The following is a 24,186-nucleotide window of genomic DNA, read 5'->3' on the forward strand; positions in this document are numbered from 1 at the left end:
CCCTGATTTATCTGATTGTTGCAACAAAAATAAAAACAAGAGTAATACAATTCTATTATAAACTATGTTTATATTAATCGGATTTAACTGATTGTTGCACCCAAATGTATGTATTTTTTTCCATTACAATAATTTACAAAAAAGTGGATTTACTTGGTTGTTGTTCCAAGCCCTTCAATTGTAGTTGACTAACGTGTTTTTAAGCATTGTACAGTGTTGCTCGTGATTACACTTTTATTGTGCACTTATATCTTATGGCTCGTCAGTTTGAGACTTGATAAGTCTTTAAATGTTCAGTGTTATGTATAAGCGTTTTTTTTTAGTACGTAAAGTCTTACGCTGATTATCATTTTTGTGTTTTGGTAGTATGGTCTTGTTTCCACATTATTAACGGTTTTTATTTTTACGTCTGAAATATATTCGTCTCTGCATTTTTCGTATTTTTCATACATTAAAAATCTATCACTGAAGAACTTTGTATTATTACTTAAAGTTTTAAATGATTATCGTGACTCTTGATTCTTTTAATTGTGCTGTATTGTAATAAAAGTATGAACCACTGAACCATTGATTCCATTAAATCCATTGATTCCGAAAAAAAAAAAATCATTGGTTTAACTTATAATTGTTTACAATTCATCACTCCATAACAATATGGATGTATCGAGTTTAATAAACTCAATTTTAGCAGACGATGGATATAATGCATTGTCAGAAGATACTAAAAACAAGTTTGAACAGTATTTGCATACTCCTACAGTTCGTTCCGATGACAAAACAAGTGCGTCAAATAGTAAGTAATTTTGAAACCTAATAAGGGTTACTTATTAAAATTATTTTTAAATCTATATCTACTTATGTATGATAGAATCTGGTAGCAAACCAGATATTGATTTTGATATGCTCAACAATAGTACTAGTATACGAGAAGCCAAATTTATGGAATTACAAAAAGAAATTGAAATAATTAACGATCAATTTAAAAATACATTAAAACAAAAACATGAGTTGATGTTACACAATGAAACTCTGTTAAAAAATTTACATGAAGCTGAAATTAGGTAAGTTAGAAATATTAATTATTAACTTTTTTTTTTAAATATATATATATATCACTTTATTTTAGAATATTACAATCTATACAGGTGTACAATAAGTTATAATTATAGTGAAAACAAAAATTAGAAACTAAGTATTAACTATATAGGTATCTATCTACTTTAAATAATTATTACTTATTTCATGTATATTTCTAGAGAAAGAATGACTAAAATGGATGATGGAATATTGCAGTTAAAAATTGATACATTAACTGATAGTTTATCCAAATGTACTCATGAATTATCAGATCTTCAATCAAAGTACCACAGAGAAGTAAATGAATTAAAACCAGATTTAGAACAAAAAGAAGCAGAGGTAAAATTTAAATATTTTTTAAATTTAGGATTGAGTTTTTATAAATTATAACACACAATATAATAACATATTTTTATTCTTGAAAAATATAAATTATGACTATAGGTTGAACTTAAAAGTTACTAAATTATTAATTATTTATCTATGTGATCAAAATCATAATTAAAACCAAGTTTTTAATAATTAAAAGTGTTTTTAAATATGCTATTCTATGGTTTATCAATTTTTTAAACTAACCATAATGATATACTAGTGATTTATTTAATGGTACTTTGTAAAAAAAAAAAATTAAAATAAGAAATTAAATTTTATAGTGTAATCTTAATTATTATACATGAGAACCATGGTTTTAATTAATTTTTATTAGAATTATTTCTTTTAAATATTGGCCATAACTATGATCAACATGGTTTATTCCTGGTTTATTATTTACCTGTTTAAGCATCAATTAGCCTATAACATTAGTTTTATTGACTTCCAATTTCTCATTCATCATAATCACCTTAATCATGTAGACTTTGGATTTTATATATTTTATTTTCAAAAGTCTTGTTATTTGATAGCAAATTACTTATCAATAGGGCTCGGAATTTAATGCACATAAAAAATACTAAATATGCATGTGCTTAAAAAAGTACAAATATGCTTTAAAAATATACACTTAATTTTTTTGAAGTCAAACATTTTCATAAATAAAAATATTTTACTAAATATATTTGTATATAACAACAGTACACTGTACTGAAATTTGAAATTTTTCTTTCAAAATGTTCCCATCAAATTATATATACAGTAGGGTCTCGATAATTCGAACGAGATCTGGGAAAGGGGTCGTTTAGATTACTGATTTGTTCGGATTATGTATGGCTTAACAAAAACATCGATTTCATTTGAATTTATATTATGAAATTTATTTTTATTTGCAATCTTAATCATGTAAAAACTTGTAGTTCACAATGTATACAAAAACTTATTATTATAATTATATATGTGTGTATGTAAGTACAGCCAGTTAATATAATATTTATAGCGATTTGGTACTGCTCGAGCTCGTTCGGGTTATCAAGACCCTACTGTATATCTGTAAAGCATAAATAAAAATTAGAAAAAATGCTTTTTTCTATTTTTTGAACCCAATTCATAAGTAAGAAATAAGTTTTTTTTTAGCTGCAAAATTATTGTTTTGAACCACTAAACATTTTTTAATGTTTTCAAAAGTTAAGAGATCATCGATTATTCAATTAATGCAATCAACTATAATCATTAAATTATTACAGTTAAATATAAATAAAACTGGACATTTTATGTTAACCTGGGATTTGAGAATCATGATAGAATCATCACAATATCTAATGAAAACTCTTAGGCGGCTCTCACACCGGAGCAATAGGCAACGAGCAACTAGCAATCGTCGATAAGCAATAATATTGCTAATTGATTAATCTCGTAGAAAATAATGAATATTCTCACACCGAAGCAACACGATGTTTCCTGTTGCGAACGTGTAGCAACATGCGTTGCCAGTGATACGGCTGTCGTGTTGCCGGTCGATATTTATTGACAGTGTTGAGCAATACGAGCTTCGTATTCGTATGGTTTTTTTTTTATTATATTGTTATACATATGTAAATTTGTGTTACCTCATGTTCAATTTTTATTAAAATTAATTAATTAAATTAAAAATGTGTGATGAATCCGCGTTGAACATAAAATTTGTAGAATACGTCGAACAGTATCACGTTTTGTAATACTATGTTCAATTAAATTCAAAAGTTGTTTAAATGTATCTGGGCTCATTCTATAACAGCTTTTGAACTGCAGTGGATGAAGTTTAAGTTCATCTGCATAGACATTTGCACCATATTTTGCAAGTTGTTTAAACGCTGGGTTAATCCAATATTTACGTTTTTTATTTTTTATTTTACTTCTTCTTAAATTCCACCAGAATAATAAAATATCGTCTTCATCAGACGATGACATGGTTGCTACTGCGTTGCTTATATTTGAGAGCTAGGGGCAATACGTATTGTCTGTTGATTATTGTTAATTGCTAGTTGCTCGTTGCCTATTGCTCCGGTGTGAGAGCCGCCTTAAAATAAATGTTTTATTATTGCTAACATTTTTAAATGTTATTATTACTTCATCAATAATCATCAAATATACTCTTAAAAATGGCAAAATTAAGAAATATGCGCTTAAAATTGATAAACCAAAATAAATGTACAAAAATATGCACTATAAACTTTTAATATGTTTTTCGTACTAACATAAAAATAATTTTAAGCTTACTTAGCAATAAATTGAATAGCTCAATAAAAATATGCAAATGCAACATATTTCAAGCCCTAGTGATCAATCACCATTTGTCTAAAGTGTGAAATAAACTGTGTTGAATTGATTTACAATAAAACCCTGGTTTTACAAGCTATAGAGTAATACATCTTTCCATGCTAAAATATTAAACAACAGTAAATTACTTAAGTTAAGAAAAATATAAAGCATGCATGTTTCTATTTTAATGTTAAATATTAAATAATATTTCTCTATTTTACATTTCAAACATTAATATTGAAAAATTACAAGTAAAGTATTAATTATATTAATTTCTTGGAAGTATATAATTACTCTGAGTAAATTTGTTTGAGATTTGCTTATGTTTGTATTGTTGTGTTATTAATGCTTCATTGTAAAATGTTATATTAATTTAAAAATTACAATAAATTAAGAAAAAACATTAATTTATATTTTCAAGGTTTTGATGTTAAAGAATGATGTAAATTTGTTACAAATAAAATATAAAAATCAAGAAAATATTATAAGCATAATGAAACGTGAAATTGATGATTTAAATCTTGAACATGCAAATGAAATTGAACAAATTAAAAAAGAATTAACTAATGTTCATAATTTGATGAATCATTACAAAGGTTTTATCTTATACTTAATACCTTATTTCAGTATTTTTAAAAATACTTATATTATTTTATTTGATATAGAATGTTACGAGAAGGAAGTAGATCAGACAAAAAAGCTTACAGCTAATATTTTAGAGAATAAAGATTATGTATGCTCATTAATAACATCTTTAAATGATGCTGAAAATAAATTCTCAACACTTTCAAATGAATTTGAACAATACAAATCAGCCAAGGAAAATACAATTATTGCAATATCAAACAAGTTGAATGCTTCAGAAGAAATAGTTAAACAATTACTTCCTGGTAACTAGATTCAGAAAATTGTGTATTTGAATTTGCAATATATAAAGTTAAATATTTTTAGATTTATTTTTAAAAGTATATTCCATTTAATATTAAAAAGTAAAATTATCTAAATAATTTCATGACATCATATTAATGACATGCTAAATTAAGACAGCATTAAACATGCTAGTTAAAACAAAATATACTGTTTTCATCTAGTGTACAATTGTTTAGTATTATTTATTTATTTTAAATATATAGAATTATTTAAAACCATTAAACCTAGTTAGTATAGCTTAAAAATAAACATTTTTAAGTTTTAATTTTTTTTTATTCAAAACGTACATAAAATATTAGAGTTTACTTTTACTACTGCACCCATGTTATAAATTATGTTAATTTTATGCAGATAATACAATTTTACTTCTATTTCTCATATTTATAATATTCATACTATGAATTTTTTTTTAATTATATACCTAATATTAATTATATGTATATGAGTTTCATATTTAGTATTGAAAGTTAAAATTAAAATAATTATTTTTAAGTTTAATAATATGTACATAATGAATTTTATTTTTATTACAATCTTTATTTTAGTTGATAAAGAAAATTCCAACTATCTGATTCATCGAGGTACAACAATTACTGATGTATATGCTATTTATAAAGAAACATGTTTAAATTTACAAGATACAACTCGCGAACTTGAAAATAGCAAAAGAAACTTTAATATCTTAAAACAAGTAAAAGCTTATTTTATATTTAACTGAAATTGAATTTTCACAATTATTCAATAAATTTATGTCACACAGTTATTAACTTTATTTCTATCCATACAATACATACATATATATATATATATATATTAGTGTATAATTTCAGTTTTTATATGAGTATTTTTTACAGCAAATCATGGATGCTGCTCCAGCTGTTGATAAATTAGAAACTGATTTAATTCAATCTAACGAAAAAGTAAAATCCTTGTGTGAAGATATTTTAAGATTAGAAACAAAATTAGAAGATGTTAATAACAAATTAGAATTGTCTAATACAAAGTGTGATCAGTTATCAAAAGATAATGAAAAACTTCGTAGTATTGAAGATGACTTGAGCAAACAAGTAAATTATTTTATTTTTAATATATTGATTATTAATTAATGTATTAATTTAATAATTGTTTATATAATATATATATATATAATATAATTTATTAATTAATTTAATTAATGTATTTTATAAAATAAATAATTTGTATGTAAAATGTTGTAGATATGTTTCTTATTACGAAATAATCAATGTAATAAACGTTTTGAAAATCGAAATAGTGGAACAGATATGAGTCCTCAGTCGGTATGTATTCGTTAAAAATAATTACAATTATTAAATATAGATTAACATGATAAAAAAACAAAAAAATGTTTAGATTATTTCAAAAAATTATGTGACATTTGAAAACATTCAAGGTTTGCAAAGACAAAATAAGAAATTATTAGCAGTTCTGCGTTCTTTAACTGTAGAAAATGATGAAAAAGAAGTACAATTAATAAAAGATTTAAAGGTAAATAAATATCGTCAAGTAATAATTGTTTTTGATTTAAAATTAAAATATTGTACCAAATTTTAGAATTTATAAAGTATTTTTACAGTACTTTATAAAAAGCTGATAATATATATATTGTTTGGCATTTTTATTCATATAAATCTTACATTTTTGAATCAATAATATCACATTTGAACTATAATTTTGGATTTAAGTTCATAATTTTTCTTAATAATTGTAAGTAAAATATGAATACAATTTTATTTAAAAACATTGACTTAAAATTTCAACTATTATTAAAATACAAACTTAATTATATTGAAACAAAATTGAAAAATATTCATGATCAGAGATCTTAGTAAGGAGAATCGAGTAACCCAAGGTAACTTGAAGATTATATAATTTATCAGTTATTAAATAATTAATTTAACAAAAGATAATTTCATATTTACAATTTAACCGATTGATGCCTCTTTCCCATTGATTAACATCAAATGGAGGAAAAATCAGATATTAAAATACAATTTACTATTTTTTTTTACATATAGTTATTTAAGTACTGAACCCTTCCCATACCATATATTACTTAGAAACAAAATCTATATTTTTAGGTAGAAGATTATCCACCTTCCTTCGCTTAGAATTGCTTTTTAAAAATCAATAATACATTAATTTGTAATTTAAAAGAACAATATTATCATTATAGTCTCTGTATCTCAGCTAACCCCCATGACTTGCCACTGTTATTCCTGTTTTTGAGTTAATATTTATAATTCTTATGATATGTTTTGTTAATTCAAAGTTTGTTCACAAATTTTATTTAAACTAAATTTGTATTAGTGTACAAATATTTTGTTAATATTATAGTTAATTTTAAAAAATTTTATGTATTTAAAATGTGCTTTGTACTTTATTTTTAATATATCATTTATCATAATGTACTTATATTTCTTTCTATTTCTTCTTTAATTTTTAGGCAAATATTAAAATCTTGGAAGAAAAGCTAGAAACACAGGCTCAATTAATTACACAACAAAAGGTTAGTTTATTTATTTACTTTCTTAAGTATAAGTTTCATTGCATTACAGATCAAAGTCCTTAAAATATCACAAAACCACCATTTATATCTCTAATTAAACCTTATACAAAGATTTTAATGTACCTTACGTTTCCAACGTAGCAAATTAATTTTATGACAGACTTCACTCTAAATTCCTCAACTATCCAAATCCCTTAGAGAGGTAGCATTGAATAATATACCTGGTAATCTCTCTGGTGACTAATGCAACGTTGGTGTAGAGATCTCAAATCAATCTAACCACTATTAATTCTATTGTTATTTTGATATTTTAATTATTTTACTTTATTGTATTTTAATTATTATCATTAACATTCACTAATAAAGTCAAAAAGTGAGGTTTTAACAATAAGTAATTCCCTCATTCAAGCGTATCATATCATTACCATTTATTTTTTATCAATTTCACTTATTGTAAATTTAAATATAGATTGTGAGTATTAAATTTTATAAATAAAAAAAAAATTATAATGCAGTATATAATGTATAATAAAAATATGTTTCTAGAATGAGCGGGACAATTCATTTTTTCTAAATCTATTTTACATTTTTGGTAGTTGGCTTTTTACTGTTGGTATCTTAAATTAATGTTGTAATTGTGTACCATGTTTCAGTCTTAATTGATTTTTTATTTAAAAAATAAAATAACCACAAATTTTGAGTTAACTTCTGATTCTTAAATATATATTTCCGCTCAATCCTACTATTTTTACTTAATATACTTAATAATTAACTTGAAAATTGTTTAATATTAATGTTTAAAAAAAATAATAATAATAATTTATGTGGAATGGAGTAACTAGAGAATATAGAATAAGGAACAAATATGTGAGAAGTAGTATTGATGTAGTGTCGATAGTCGACAAAATGAGAAAAAATAGACTGAGATGGTTTGGGCATGTAATGAGGCGAAAGGAAACAAAAGCAGTAAGAGTGGTTATAAAAATGAACATTGAAGGGAAAAGAGGAAGAAGAAGACCAAAAAAGAGATGGTTGGATATGATTCAAAATGACATAGAGTTGTTGGTGTGTGCGTAAGGGATGTAGAAAATCGAGATGAATGAAGTTTTAGGACAAAAGTGACTGACCCTAGTTGTGAGAAAGGTTGAAGGTGAAGAAGAAGAATTATAATTTTTTATTTTATGTACAGGAAACAATATCCAAAACTCAATCATTAGATTCAAAATCAAATTTACTTAAACAATCAAATGATTTTGAACAAAAGAATGTACAGAGTTCTGTAAGTTAATTAAATATTTCGAAAAATTAATGAAAAAAATGTTTATTAAAAATACTTTTTAGGCTAAATTGGTACTAGAAAATGATAAAGAAAATATTTTCAATCAATCTGAAGAAAATATAGATCAACTCAAACATCAACTTTCTACTGCTAATATAACGATAAACCAATATAAAGATAAACTTGAATCTAATAGTGTTGCTCGTATGCAACTTGAACAACATGTTCAAGGATTAAATCATCAAATTGATGAACTATTTGGGAAATTAAAATCTGCTAATATTAAACATACTGAAAATGCAGAAAATGTAGCTTTTCTACAGAGGAAAATATCTACATTAGAACATGTAAGTGGCTTTAAAATGTTTTAACTTTGATTTTATGAAAATGTATGAATTGGATTTTATTTTTACATTATTTGTGATTGATAGGAAAACAGTGAGCTCAAACTTGAGTTTGATAAATTTAAAAGTCAATACAATAATTTGAAAAAGGAAAATGATAATATGTATTTATCAAATATGAATTATTCTCGTGAATTAAGACAAAAATCTGAATTACAAAAAGAATTTGAAAAAACTCTAGCTTCTCAATTAGATTCATTAATTATTAATTGGAATGTAACCTTAGCTTATATTGCTGAAACTGATTATGATAAAGTTAAATTCAAAGATGAATATAAGAAACTAACCAAAACATTAAAGGTATTTTACTTTAATAATTTATTTATTAATTATGAATTTATCATTTTTATATTTCCTTCAATTATTTTTTAATGCATAAGGATGTTCGGGATAATTTACTTATAAAATTAGAAGCCATTGAAGATTTGAGTACATCTAGGGAAATGTCTCGATCCAGAACAAATTCATTGAGTTTATGTTCTGATGAAAGATCTAACTTCCAAAATGTTGTTAATAAGCTTGAACATGAAGTAAAAAATTTAAAATCCAAACTCAATGAAAGTGGTAATTATTAAACATTTGTTTTAATACTTACATAATTTATCATATTTATTTTGCTATCATTATTTCATTGAATTATGTGTAATGGAAAACTTAATTTTAGCTTTCCTACTTAAGGATTTAATTTTATATCTATAAATTATAAGTTAAACTAATAGATTGAAAAAAAAAAATATTTTTTCATTGTGATTTTTGATGTTATCATATATTTACTATGACAGACCAACTGAAAAATCAATTAAAATCAGAATTAAATGTGACCAAACAACTGTATAAATCATTGGAGGAGAATTTGAAAAAAATGAGTGAGTACTCTTCTCAATTAGAGAATGAACGTGATATTAAAAAAAAAGAAATTTTAGAAAAGGATCAACAATTAGTAAATGTGTAAGCTTTTATATGATAATTTTAGAGTAAATTAACATTTTTAATATATTATATAATTATTATTTATTCTATAGTATGCAAGAGTTAAGTGAATTTAACTTATCTCAAAAGGATAACATTATTAAATTACAAAATCAGTTATTAGAATATGAACAGAATAGTAGTAAAGTGTTAGAAGAACTAGAAATGGCCAAAAATTATAGTGATGGTCTATTAAAAACAATTACAGAACAAAATAATAAAATAATAAAACTTGAAGAAGAATTAAAAAAATCTGTTGATGACAAAGATAAATTAGAAAAAGGATTAAATCATAAATTAGCTCATTACAAAAATAAGTTAGAAGTTAGTTATTGATCAAAAATTAAAACTATAATTAAATTTTAAATTAATTATTTTTAAATTATTTATAGAGATTAGATGCATTGGAGTTATTTAATAAAACGAAATCTACAGAAATAGATCATTTGAAAAACCAAAAAGCTACAATTGAAAAATCTGTTGAAGAAATGAAAGAAATGCATAAAACGCAAATAATGAAGTTAGGCAATGAAATTGATTGTCTAAAAGAAACAATAAAACGCTGGCAGTTTGAAAATGAATTATTATCAGATCAGTACAAATTAATAACTAATGAACTAATGAATTTAGAACGTTTGGTATGAATTAAAACAAATTTTTTCTTAAATTATTCTATTATCATATATTTCATATTATAGAATAACAGTAAAGTATCAGACAAAGATGATAGTTTGAATACTTCTTCTATGGATACAAATGTTTTTGATAAACAGCTTACAAAAATGGCCAAATTGATAAATATTTTAAAAGAAGAAAAACACTCAATCATTTTTGAATTAAACAAAACAGTTACTGAATCTAATAAGTAATTTCTTTAATAATACATATTAAACTTATTGTAAAACTCGTTTATAATCTAATATTTTATATATAATTTAGACTGAAATCTGATTTACAATACAAATCAAAAATAATTGATGATTTGCAAAATCAAATGAAAGAACTTAGACAGTTGCATACATCTGGCTTAGTAATTAATTATGATCACTCTAAAATTTTAGAAAAGGTATGTTTATACCTTATAACCTATAAATGTAATTGTATTATTATTTGAAGTAATGTTTTATTTTAATTTTGAAACATTTTCAGATAGAGTTTTGCAATCAAATTGAAGAAAAAAATAAAATTCTAGAAGAAAATAATGTAATGCTAACCAGTCAACTTAAAGAGTTACAAGAATTAGATGTAAAAAAAACTGCTGAGATTACTGCTTTAAAAGATGATATGTCAGGAATGCAAAGTTTAATTGATCAAAAAGCAGCTGAGGTATGATTTTGTTTAAGTTTAGATTGTCTTAAATTTATTAGATTTTCTTTTGACTTTTTTTTCTTGGTATAAAATTCTTAATATTCATTGTGTTTGAATGTGACTTACGTTAATGCAAAACAATTGTAGGTTATATTTTAAATTTAAATATTGTGTTATTTGAAAATTTTTGATAATTATGACTAGTAGAGTTGTGGATTTTTCTAATTACTGTGCTTATTGAAAAAAATATTACGGGTCGAAGTTACCTTCTTTAAAATAGGCATGATTTTATTTTATTTTCTCTGCCTTACAAACGTAATACATGACATATCTGTGTTTGAGTAGAACCAATTTTATTTAGCTGGCTTTGATATTTTAGTAAACTGACCTATTATCAAACTTAATTAAAATGATTATTTAAATCTGTATCTTTTCACAGGTCTTACAATGTTTTGAGTTTTAAGGAAGTCTTGAGGTTATTTTAAATTATAATATTTTATATACTTATAACTTTCTTGACAATTAATAGAACATAAAAAATCTATGAGAAAGACACAGATTTAAATTATTAACACTCTTACTTTTAAGTTTGATAATATATTGGAAAAATTGTAAACAATTAAATATTAATTATTAAAATATATGCTTAATCTGGATGAAAAAAAGTGTATTGTTCTTACTAAATTAATTTATACTACTTTATGAAGTGAATCATGGCAACTTGAAGAGGGAAGCGTTTCAATTTTATTTAAGCTAAGAATCTACATAGAACTTGGGGGTTTTCACTTAGTTTTCATATAATTATTGTAAATAATTCAATAAAATAATAATTTGTATCAAAAAGCCTTATTATAATATTTTTTTCTAATTATTTCATTTTTTAAAAATATATAAACTTATGAAAGCTTTAATCAATTAATTTAAGTATAACTATTTTAAAATGTACAAGAATGATGGTAATTTTTATTATTTTATTAATATAATTCTAATATATTTTTGTTAGATAATATCTGTACAAAAGAATATCGCAAGGTGGAAAGAACGATCAAGTGGTACCCATTCTGATGTAGAATATAAACAATTACTAAATACTTTGGAACGAGAAAAAGGAAAAATGACCACTGCTCTTGATCAATTAAAATCTATGAAATCTGATAAATCATGTTTAGAAGAATTGGTAATATGCTGACAAATTATTTTATTCAATTAAATTATCTTTTGTTCTTGAAAATAATTTTATTATTGTTTAGTTGAAGAAACTAGAATCTGATCATTCCGAAGAAATAAATTCATTAAAACAAGAATTAATGAAGTCAAAAACAAAAATAGTTTCCATTAATAAGTCTATGGAAACATTTAAAAATATCATCCGCTCGTATAGACAGAAATTTACAAATGTTGCAGATGAAATATATAAAGTTAGTTTACCAAGCATTATCATATATTGTCTACACAAGTCCATGTGAAAATAGTGAAAAAAATATCGCGAAAATAAAAATTACGAAATGTTACAACAGCGAAAACATTAATAGCGAAAAGAAAGAAATTATTTTTGTTAGTGGGTATACCTTTATAATATAATGATATTAGATAATCAATTATGTAATTTTGTTCTATTGCGTCTTGGATCACGTAATAAAGATAAGTCGTAGTTAAACCTAACTGCTGTCAAGCTTTATGTATTATATATATGACTATTTTGTGATCATAGTGTTTATATACTGACACAAGTTTAGGAAAAATATCAAATATAAATTTTATTTTATATAGTATTTTAATTTTAATGTTAATTATTACTTATCTTATTATATTATAAAGAAATATCCAGATATATTACTTACTTTTCGCTATTAATTTTTTCGCTGTTAAAATATTTTGCGATTTTTACTTTCGCGATTTTAACTAGTTACATAGTTCCAACAAATATCTAAAGGAACATTTTGATATTAATTTACTTAAAAAAGTTATAATTCCATAAATTGTAATATTAAATTTTACTGCTATAAGTCATTAATATAACATTAAATCAAGAATTGCAACTATTAAAATAATATACTTTTTATCTGTAATAATATTTAATAATATTTTCATTCGAAAATAATTATAAATCCATAAAAATACAATATTTTACTATTTCTACATTTTTCAATATGATCCATAATTGAATCTCATATATAATTACAAATTCAATGAGTAAAATAAAAAAATACCTGTCTAGTATTTCTCTTTTTTACATAATATTTATATATAATTACGTTATTTTTGTTCATTGTTTACAGATACATTTGAGTGTTAGAGGCCCTTGATATAAATTCTAGTTATTTTTTGGAATTTCAAATAACTGACAAAGATGTAAAATCTACAAATTGCCAGTTGAATTTGTATAGGCTATTACAGTTCTTATAATTTTGGACTTATAAAAATGGGGCTGTATTTTCTAAAAACATTGCCAGTGTTTTTTGTGATAAAGTTTTCTAATTGAGTCCAGTTTCATCACAGTTATAAACTTGTTCTCAAACAAGTTCAAATTGTATTTTCAATTTAAATTATTCTTTGAATTCAGAAATTATTTTGCTAATAGCATATTTTGACAGTCTTATGGTTTTTTTTTTTTTTTTTTGAGAATGACTTAAAAAATTCTTGGTACATTTTCTGTCTAAGATATTACTATAGATCCTTAAATTATATCATTAAAAAATCTTATTATAACCAGTTATAATTGTACTTATTTTAATTATAATTATTTATTGTTATATGCAATTAGGTTAAAGTACTAGCTAGGCGTTATAAACATCAAAGTGAAGAATTAAATAGTACATTAAGTACCGAAAGAAGTTCATGGCAAACTAAGCAAGATGAACAACAGCAAGGGAGCAGTAAAATATCAATAGATATTGATGAACGCAAAAAACTAATAGAACAAGGAAAGCAAGAGCAAACAACTGAAAGTGAATCTCTCATTATTGAACTCAGAGCTAAAGTTAGTAACTGAATTTAATAATTCAAAAGTTATAATTAATTAATAAAATTAAATATCTATTTAAAATTCTATGTAATAAAACAAAAGTAAATAATAATAATTTATTTTAACATATTATAATGAATTATACTATTTTTATGTTTTATTAGGTAGCGGAAGCTGAAGCTGGTTTAAATGCTGCAAAATCTGAATTAGAAATGACAAAAGCAAAAAGTGATGATAAAGAAATGCGTGCAAAACAACTATTACAGCAAGTCAGAAGTAGAATTCAAAATGTTTCAAGAGAACTTGATAATACTAAAAGACAACGTGATGGCTTATTAGTTCGATTAGAAGCAGAAGGTGGTAAGGTTATGTTTATTTAATTTAAACTTATTAATTATGTAACATAAAATTGTGTATTGTATTTATTTAAATTTTCAAGAATAATTTATGTATGCTTTTTGACTATGTTAGGTGCTCGAATACAAGAATACCAGGTTCAAATAACACATTTAGAACAAGAAAATCGTAAGCTTATATCAGAAAAAGAACAGATTACATCAGAAAAAGAGCGTTTATCTAATGATATACAAATGCTAAACCGTAGAGTCACAGCTTTAATGAAACAATTTGCTAATCAACAGGTGTGATAAATATTTTTGCTTGTAAATAATAAATCTATATTGTGTGTAATGTATGGATTAATCATTGAATTTTTCTATTATCATTAAATAATTATATTTGATAGTTTGATAACAATTTTATGATCCAGGTAAAACCATCAACTAGTACTGGTTCTGATAAACCTTCTGTTGAGCCTCCTACAGCCAACATTAAGCCTTTAGGACCCACAGTTAATAAACCTCAACCTGTAAGATTAATATTTTGTATTCTACATGTTTTTCAATTACTTTAAAGTGAAAATTAAACCCTATTAATTTATTATGTATAGGTGCATCATTCTGTAACAGTTAACCCATGGCGATCTGCAGCTGCCGAAACTCCATTGGCTAGTATTAAACCTATGACTATGCAGCCTAGAAGTGTAGTAGTATTACCAACTAGTCAAACATCATCTACATCAAGCCAAAAGTATAGTCTGAGATTTTATTTTTTTTATATTTGATACAGTGTAGTAAATGAGTAAATTTTTATATATATTATTATTTATCATAACTAAATTGAAAATTACTTATATCTTATATGTCATTACAATTAATGATAACAATTAAGTAACACTAATAATTAATTTAATTTCAATATTTTAGTTCATTGAGTGGAACTAGTAGTAGTACAACTATTACTGTTCATCCACAACAACCACAGTCAATAGATATAAGTAGCAGTGGTGGTAATGCATTGGATTCGTCTGAAGCAAATAGTTCTGCACAAAGTCGTCATTTAACTAGCAGTACTTTAGTGCAACATGTTGAGGTTTATTATTTATTATTTATTGTATTAGTATTCATATGTATAAACACATATTGTAATATTATAGGGATCTGAATCTACAGCAACAGTTTCTGATTCTAATGAAACAACTGCTACTACACCCCCATCAATCTTGCCTCTCCAGCAAATTATAGGAAGTGCAGCTGCTCCAAGTGTTGCTGCTGCACAAGCAAGTCCAGCTATTAGTATTGCTTTGGTGGTACCACAAGGTAGAGAACAAGTTCAAACAACTGTTTCACAACCAACTACAGTATCTGTATCAACTGTATCTCCTTCACAAAGTCAAATAGACAGGTGAAAGATATTAAATAATTGTATGTATTATATAAATGTATTTTAATATATTTATATATTTTAGATACAGTGCTCAAAATGAAAATGGCTTAGCAACCGAAAGTAGCAGTAGCAGCAATATTGCTAGTTCTACAGCTCCTGGTCCTTTGACTGAATCAGAACCATCAGTTGTTACTGCTTGCACTAGTGGTCCCAGTTGCTCCTCTTTAGATACAACTACACATTCTAACAACACTCAAAGAAAACGAAAAGCTGATCTTCTTGTGACTTCATATGTAATAATTAATTATATAAAGTATTTTCTCTTAAATAATAAATAATTAATTAATAAATAAATAGTTCATATATAGAAATAAATAAATAAATGCTTAGGCTGGAGTATTATTATATTCGTAATGTACGATCGGTTTTAAATTAATAAATTCATCATCAGCTATATATAAAGTTAATTATTTATTACTTTATTTAAATTAATTATGTATATTAATTTATAAGTATTAACAATTTACTAATTTTTGTTTTATTTAAATACTTTATTAATAATTATTGATGATTTATTTCAATCACTTGATTTAGTTTTATATAAGATTTCAACTTAAATAAAATTATGAAAAAAATTCTAATATAAATTAATTTTATTTAAAAAAGTTTGATATATTAAGCAAGATATAATTATTAATGTGGGTGAGCTACAGGATTGGGTACTATTTATTATATTTGTAAGTGTATATCTTAATTAAAGATAAAAAAATTTAATTTAAATTATAATTTAAAGAAAAATGTAGAATTTAATTGAAATAATATAATGAAATAAAAATACTTAACTATTATTTATATAAAAAAACCATCTATTAAGTTCTGCTATTTCATGTTGATTTTCAGTAAGGACATTTATAAAAAATATTAATTTTGGTATAGTTTATTGAAATATTTTACTTCTTATTTGTTGTTTTTAAATTTTGTTTTATTATTTTTATTTTTATGATTATATAAAACACACAATTGATAATACCATTATAAAGTACAATACAAGGAAATCATAAATTCAATTAATTAGTTTCTTTTTTCTTTACTTATAATAGCATTTTATTTAATATAGTTTTTATTAACTTTTTAGTTAAAAAGATCTAAATCATTTATGCCCAGAGAAGAAAACCGGAGAGAAATGGAGTATGAAGCACCTACATCTTCTCAAAGGGATTCAGAAGTTAGTAATTCATATACCGGCCCAGAAAGTAATCCACAAGATAATAAGGTATGTCATCTCTAACTTGAATCGATTTAAGAATGTAGAATTTATAGTATAGTAAATATTTAGATTTGGAAAGTATATTAGCTTTAATATTTGACTATTGATCGTATGATTGTCAATTATAATTGAATTTTTACCCATTTTGAGAGAACTCTAGACTTAAGTAGATTACTTAATGTATATAGGCATTTATTTCTCTTTTCAATTTTTGGTTGAATTTTTTTGACATTTGTTCCTTTGTGTTACAATTGTGCCCAGGTTTTTTAATTCAATGCATTATAAAAATTAAAAATTAATTGCAGTGTATAGATACTCTTCATGTTCATGAAGTTATACTTAATACTAAAAAATGATTTGAATAAAAAAAAATATTAGAAGTAAAGTGATCTTATAAATACTTAAATGATTGTACTAACTAAATTTTTTAAATTAAGAGTATTGAAATCCATTTGTTTGTAAAGTAAGTTCTACAAACGTTATACTAATATTTATTTTATTATTCATATTTATAGGAAGTTGAGGCAAATACAGATATGGAAGTTACAAGTGAAGCAACCCATGAAAATAATGAAGTTGACCTAACAAGCCAAGAATGTTCAGCAGACACCAATAATATGAATGAAACAAATGATATGCAGAATGAAGAAACAGAACAGAGTAGGTTTAAAATCCTAAAATTTAATAAAGTGTATCATATTTATGTTTTTCATACATAAATCAAATAATTTATATATATATATATATATATATATATATTATATAGCAACAGGAGAAAATACACCAGAACATTCTTCATCAAATGCTGAAGCTACTGCAATGAGTGTTGTTGAAGAAGACTCTCCTGAAGTAATTTGCTTCCAAGAATTTCAAAACACACCTGTTTCTTCTGCGGTAATTATTCACAAATTATTTTGTTAATTATTATTTATATTTGTATTTTTACTGAAAAAAAAAATATTATTAAAGAGTTGCGAAGAAACAAAGACTACTGATAATGTAACATCAGATGCTGAATCAAGGCAGAATGAAAGTGATTCTACTCCCATTGAACCTCAAGCGGGTATGTCTATTATTCATAACATTATTGTACATAATTGTATTATTATTTGATATAATTTATAATTTTTTGATTTGGTTTTTAATCTGTCATTGTATTAATTAGAACAAAAACATTACTTATTGAAAATATTAATTTTGATATGCAATTTTATAGGAACATCAAGTGATACTATGGACACAGTTGGTGTTTCTCAATCTACTGAAAATGTTGAAACTGATACACTTGATTTGGGTAAATAATGATGTATTTAATTGTATATTTATGCCGATACATTAAACCACTTTAATTTTTTAAAAGTGATAAAATGAAAATAAAGTGTTTGTTATTTATATTTAAATTTGATAGTTCAAACTAAAACAATGATTTTAGAACAAGAAACAGTTGAAGTCTTATCATCAGAGAATGAAGAAGAAATAGGAATAAAATCAGCTCTTGGTAATTAAAACTTAAATGTAAAGTACATTGAAATATATTTGATTATTTTTTCAATTTTAAATTATAGAAGAAACTGAAAATAATGTCAGCCTTGATCCTGAAATTATATCTGTAAGCTCATCCCCCAGCAAAGATAATGAAGTTATTAGAGAAGAGTCGCCTGTAGCAGGACCTAGTGGTGTAACTAGTGATTCTTCAGCCAACGAACGCAAACCTATAACATGGAATGAATCTCCATAATAAGTTTAAGACAAACTATGAAGTTTATTAACAATTGATATTATAATACTATGGTGGTGCCGTAATTCCTAATGATTATTGTACACATTTCAAATAGTTATGAATCTTAATCATAATTTTATATTATTTATATAATCAACTATTAAGACATATTTACTATTGTAATGGTATAGAAATTGCTCAGCAATATCTTATCTACTTAAAACATATCCATAAATAATAGTAAATGAGACATTATATTTAGTATTGCTTAAAAAAAAAAAAATATTATTTCTCATTACTTCATTTTTTTTTTCTGATGAGGGATAGGATTTATATTATAATTGTGTTTGCTTAAAAATAAACTGGTTGATTACCTACAGTATTCCAAATCTTCATTATAAATATGATTTATATGTAATCAATTACTTTTAAGTTAAAATAAAATTAATTCATTTTTAATATTTGTTGAGCTTAAATGTTTTCCTTTAAAACATTTAATTAAATTGTTTAAAATAATAACCATGTAAGCTTTAGACTTTAAATAGATAATGCCTATTTTGTGTTAATACATTGTGTGTCTGTCTTTATTGATATTGGATTTTGGTGGCTACAAATTCTTTCACCAAATAAAATATTTTCTTTTTACCATTCGATAGTCAATGACATACAGTAAAGGTTAATTAGAGTAATAAGCTAATATCTTACTTATATATCATAATATTATTTGAAATACAAACTACTTCCCTCAAAATATCAGTATAACTTGAACACTAATATTAAGTAATTTCTACTATTTATTTAATTTGATATAGAAAATAAAATTATGTTAATGTTCTAGATAAGTATCATATAATTCTATATTGAAAGTGAGGTTATCTCTCACCAAGCTCATAATACTCTGTGTAGTAATCCTTGCTAAGAACTTTAAAAAAAAATAATTTAGCATAAGAAATGATGATTTTGTCTTATATATATACATGAGCGTGTTCAGACTTTGGTGGCCGAGGGGACACAAAAAATTATGACACTAGACTTGACTTTCACTTGAAAGATGCACAGACTGAGTTGTTACTGGAGTTAACATTGTTTAGACTATCCACTTGGACCAATAATTGTTTTTATCAACAACTTTAACTCTGGTAGTTCCTTAAGACATTGATGATAACCATCGTAAAAACACTCGAGAGACCTAGTTTTTAAGGAAAGACACATGTAATAACAATTATAATTTTATTAATAGTTTTATTAATACGGGATGACGTACCACCCGTAGCCCGGCGAGCGGTCGTAAGCGCGGTGTTGGTGGACGTCGGCGGGCACGCGTATCATCGTCGCCGTCCGCGACCAGCCGGCCACGGACAATTTTTTTTAATAATTAATTTATTAAAATAATAGGATAATTTTGCCCCCCCCCCCCCAGATAATACAACAGTTCAAATAGCACCTGTTATTAATGAACTCTTATGGATATTATTTAACAATATTGGTACTTAGTACATGCTACCTACAATTTATGTTCATCTAAACCATAAAATGAGTTAAAAGACTTATGTAAAATCAAACAATTATATATGGTGCATAAAATAAATACAATAAAAATGTGAGGGGGAGGTAACATTTTTCGTAACTGTTGATTTTTCCAAGAGCAAAATAAATTACCATCATAGGCGTGTTCAGACTTTGGTGGCCAAGGGGGTACAAAAATATTTAAATTATAAGACTTATATTTTTTTTTTGTTTAGACATGAATAATAAAAATACATTTAAAACTCAAAAAAAAAATACGTACATTTTACTACTATACTAAAACTAGGTAATGAGTACAGATCGTATTACTTTTTTTTATCCTGGCACGGTTTTGTTGGAGGAAAATCTCGCCGGGGAGTCAGTGGCCCACCCGGCCCCTCCCGTAAACACGCCTATGTATATATATATATATATATATAAGGATTTATAATATATATATAAATATTATAAATAGAGGGAAATGTTATAGAAACTATTAGACCAAAGTGATTGTAATATATGAAAGTACAAGTTTAAATTATTATTCATTACCTTACACCTTTAATTGATAAGCTAAAAATTAAGAGGGAACATCAGTTTTATTTTTAAATTAAAGCAAAAATAACACTTTACAGCTCTTGTCTATTAATTATGAATACTATAAATTAATTTACTTAAAATTGCATAAGTTATATAATTTGTGATCCTTAGTAAACAATGGTAGTTCATACATTTAAAAAGTTAAATAGCTAAACTGATCCGAACTAAAATTAATGATTTTTTTCCATGTAGAAATAAAATAGTTTAATAATTATTACTATACAAATTTTAAATATTAAGTTGTAATAATTTAAAATTTAATTACATTTATTTGGTTATTAATGAAATTATTTTGTTTGATCTAAAATTAAATAATCAAATCCAGAAGTGAAATTTAAAATTCATTCTTATTTATATAACAGTGGTTCCTGACCTTTTCGAAACTATTACCCAAAAACTGGGTGAGATATTAGTAAATACCCACTTAAAAACCCCATATTATTGGGTTATCGGTTATTGCAACCTAATTGGACCAATTTATGGAACCACAAAGAAACTTTATTTTTTGTTTGTACTCGTGTAAAAATAGTTTATTTTGCAAAAGATAATCGAGAGTACATTGTAGGAAGATAATACTACAATAATTATAATTAGAGGTTATACATAATAAGTATGAAATAAAAAAAGTCCAGTCTTTACCATTCAAAAAATCCTATTTTACCCCCAGGTTGGGAATCACTGTTATACAACATCTATGTTATTAATAATATGTCTTATATCCAACTAATAAGCACCATTACATTAAATATTGGAATTCTATTCACTTAACAATCTATAGAAATTTTTTAACTATATTCCTTTTTGAGTTTACTACTACAAATTTATTAAAATAATTTTGACTCAGAATATATTATTAACACTTATACAGATTTATAGTTAAATTTATTTAAAGTTTTTTATCAGTTACAGTTTAAATTTTAACTAGCCATAATTTCATGTCCTTATTACTTAGTAATGACTAATGAATAACAGCCTAATTTTTTAATGTACATTAATTATTAAGTTACTTGTACCTATTAGACTAAATATATATATTTTTCTTTAACTTGAAACATAATTACAAAGTAATTACTCATTAAATACAATTTTAATCGAGCCATAAACCCCTACAACAATTTTACCAAACTTTACTATCGGACAATGGTCACACCTAAATTTAGCCATACTTAATAATATGTCAGATCCCATGAGTTCAGTGGCTTTAGTAAGTAACTTAAAGTAACTTAATTTGTATTTATATTAATAATAGAATAATAAAATTATTAATTCATACCTAATATATATTTTATAATATTATAAAATCACTTGTTTTTTTAAAAAATTTTAAAAGCACACCTGCAAAAAATTTGAAAATAAGCACTGAATGAGTTTACCCTATATATTGATTATAACTATTATTTACCAATGACAACTAATGAAGTTTTTGAAGGAATTGTTGATAAAATATTGCTAATAAATAATAATAAATCAAAAATAAATTATTTTTAATTTATTACATGTTTATAATATTCATAGGCGTAACATTTTTTTTTACTACTATTTCAATCTTTATTTTGCAATTGTTGAAGAAGTTTATCTTCACGGATTTTCTTCTTTTCTTCTCTGATTTTTTTCTTCTCTTCTTTTTCTCTCTTTACCAACATTTCTTTAAACCGATCATCTTTAGGATCTATCTTATATCCAAAATGTTTTTTCACTTCTTCAATGAGTCTTTCTTTCTTCTCTTTGGCTTGTTGTGCATCGTGTATTTTTCTTGCTGCTTTCTCTTTAACCTCTTTTAACCATCCATTTAATTTCTTCATATTATCATCAATTTTTTTTTGGCGCATTTTAATCTCTTGGTTTTCACATTCAAGGCGGTTCCATGCATTTTGCTGCATTTCTTGGATAGTTAATGGATAAGCTACTTTTTCGTATTCTCGTATATCCTCTAAATCACTGGCCGTTGGCCATGCCAAACCTGGATTGACATTACTAGAATCTCCATACCTGCCATACATTCTTCTCTTATATTTCACTGTATGGTGGTATCTATGCACAGGTTTATTATATGGCAGTTGATCATTCACTAAATTACGATGACCATCATTCAAGCGAGACTTATTACAGATTTCTTTAATTTCATTTTCAGACATTACTTTATCCGCAGTAGTTGTAACAGTTTCAATCTCTTGAACTTCATTCTTTGAAGATACAGAACGTGTATTAACACACCAAAAATATGGTACTTTGCTAATTTTACTAGCATAAACAAAACCTCTACACGAAATGACTGACATAGTCGAAAGTGTAATCTTTATTAGTGATCGAATGAGTTAAATACGGTGAGTTTAAGTTAAAACGACTTGTAATAAAGATGTAAAACATAAAATGGGCACTGTTAACATGAAAATACTGCACGATTTTTTTCTTTGATGATAGCACATGCGAGATAACAAACATAATTATAATTGGTAATTGATAAGAATTGAATATAAAATTACTGACTTTAATTAATTAATTAGTTTTACTTAAAGTAAAACTAGCAGAAATAAAAAATACACATTTTTTTTTGCATTAAAGTTTCTAAGCTTGTATTCTTATCACCTGCCTTCGTTTTGCATTTTTTCTGTCACCATCTTTGTTTTTCAAAAAACAAAATTATATTCTAATTACTAATCAGGGGCGTACCCAGGAATTTTTTAGGGGTGGGATCCAAAGTTTTTATTTTATCTGTTCTCTAATTATAATTATAGTTTAATTCAATACCAACAAATGATTGTTAATAACTATAATAATCCTCTCAATCATGGGCGTCCCCAGGGGGGGGGGGCAAGACGGGGCACTTTCCCCCCCCTGTAATGTTATTTCCACAGCAATTGGTAAAATTCCCAATGAGAAATTAGCTTCTAAAAATAGGTTTACTTATGTTGCTATATGTCAACGCACGGCTACCCATAAAAACTATTATTAATAATAATCGGATTATTTTATTTTATCGTATTTTTTGGTGCTCACACGGTAATAAATTATAAGCTGTTTGCTGTTACATCATGTATATTATCGTATCGCTTACTTGACAATTTACCTATCATTATTATTATACATCATTATTATTACCCTCGCGGGTACTCCCAACAGTTCCAATGCAGCTTTCGATCGAAACAAGTGTCATCGCGTTCTAGCAGCAATAAATATACAAATCTCGACAAGGTAAAATCTTTTTATAACATTAATTATGGACATACGGAACTTTTTTA

At 24.8% G+C, this 24,186-nt stretch overlaps 2 protein-coding genes across 5 annotated transcripts; one reads left to right on the forward strand and one right to left on the reverse strand.

Annotated features, from left to right (window-relative positions):
• Window positions 1-276: 276 nt before the first annotated feature.
• On the forward strand, window positions 277-18,924 carry LOC112685786 (nucleoprotein TPR). 4 transcript variants are annotated; one of them, XM_025557772.1, is made up of 37 exons: window positions 277-793; window positions 869-1,061; window positions 1,257-1,416; window positions 4,169-4,343; window positions 4,413-4,637; window positions 5,223-5,368; window positions 5,532-5,744; window positions 5,895-5,975; window positions 6,049-6,183; window positions 7,142-7,204; window positions 8,394-8,483; window positions 8,546-8,830; window positions 8,915-9,187; window positions 9,268-9,451; window positions 9,670-9,835; window positions 9,910-10,180; window positions 10,249-10,494; window positions 10,555-10,721; window positions 10,796-10,922; window positions 11,006-11,182; window positions 12,168-12,341; window positions 12,415-12,582; window positions 13,929-14,144; window positions 14,294-14,489; window positions 14,601-14,770; window positions 14,899-14,997; window positions 15,079-15,218; window positions 15,395-15,560; window positions 15,625-15,872; window positions 15,943-16,147; window positions 16,990-17,127; window positions 17,637-17,781; window positions 17,888-18,015; window positions 18,091-18,184; window positions 18,338-18,415; window positions 18,530-18,619; window positions 18,687-18,924. In XM_025557772.1, exons 1-37 carry the CDS (start codon window positions 655-657, stop codon window positions 18,857-18,859), a joined length of 6,144 nt encoding a protein of 2,047 aa, XP_025413557.1. In that variant the 5' UTR covers window positions 277-654; the 3' UTR covers window positions 18,860-18,924. The 4 variants fall into 4 exon arrangements, with proteins under 4 accessions (XP_025413557.1, XP_025413558.1, XP_025413556.1 ...); XM_025557773.1 differs by having other exon boundaries at window positions 277-781; window positions 15,937-16,147; XM_025557771.1 differs by having other exon boundaries at window positions 278-793; window positions 15,937-16,147.
• A 3,490-nt stretch (window positions 18,925-22,414) lies between these two features.
• LOC112685798 (growth arrest and DNA damage-inducible proteins-interacting protein 1) lies at window positions 22,415-23,362 on the reverse strand. The gene has a single exon (XM_025557800.1). It carries the CDS (start codon window positions 23,224-23,226, stop codon window positions 22,489-22,491), a length of 738 nt encoding a protein of 245 aa, XP_025413585.1. The 5' UTR covers window positions 23,227-23,362; the 3' UTR covers window positions 22,415-22,488.
• Between the last annotated feature and the right edge of the window lie 824 nt (window positions 23,363-24,186).

The sequence above is a fragment of the Sipha flava genome, unplaced genomic scaffold (assembly GCF_003268045.1).
Source record: "Sipha flava isolate LNK unplaced genomic scaffold, YSA_version1 292_pilon_pilon, whole genome shotgun sequence".
NCBI classification, from domain to species: domain Eukaryota; kingdom Metazoa; phylum Arthropoda; class Insecta; order Hemiptera; family Aphididae; genus Sipha; species Sipha flava.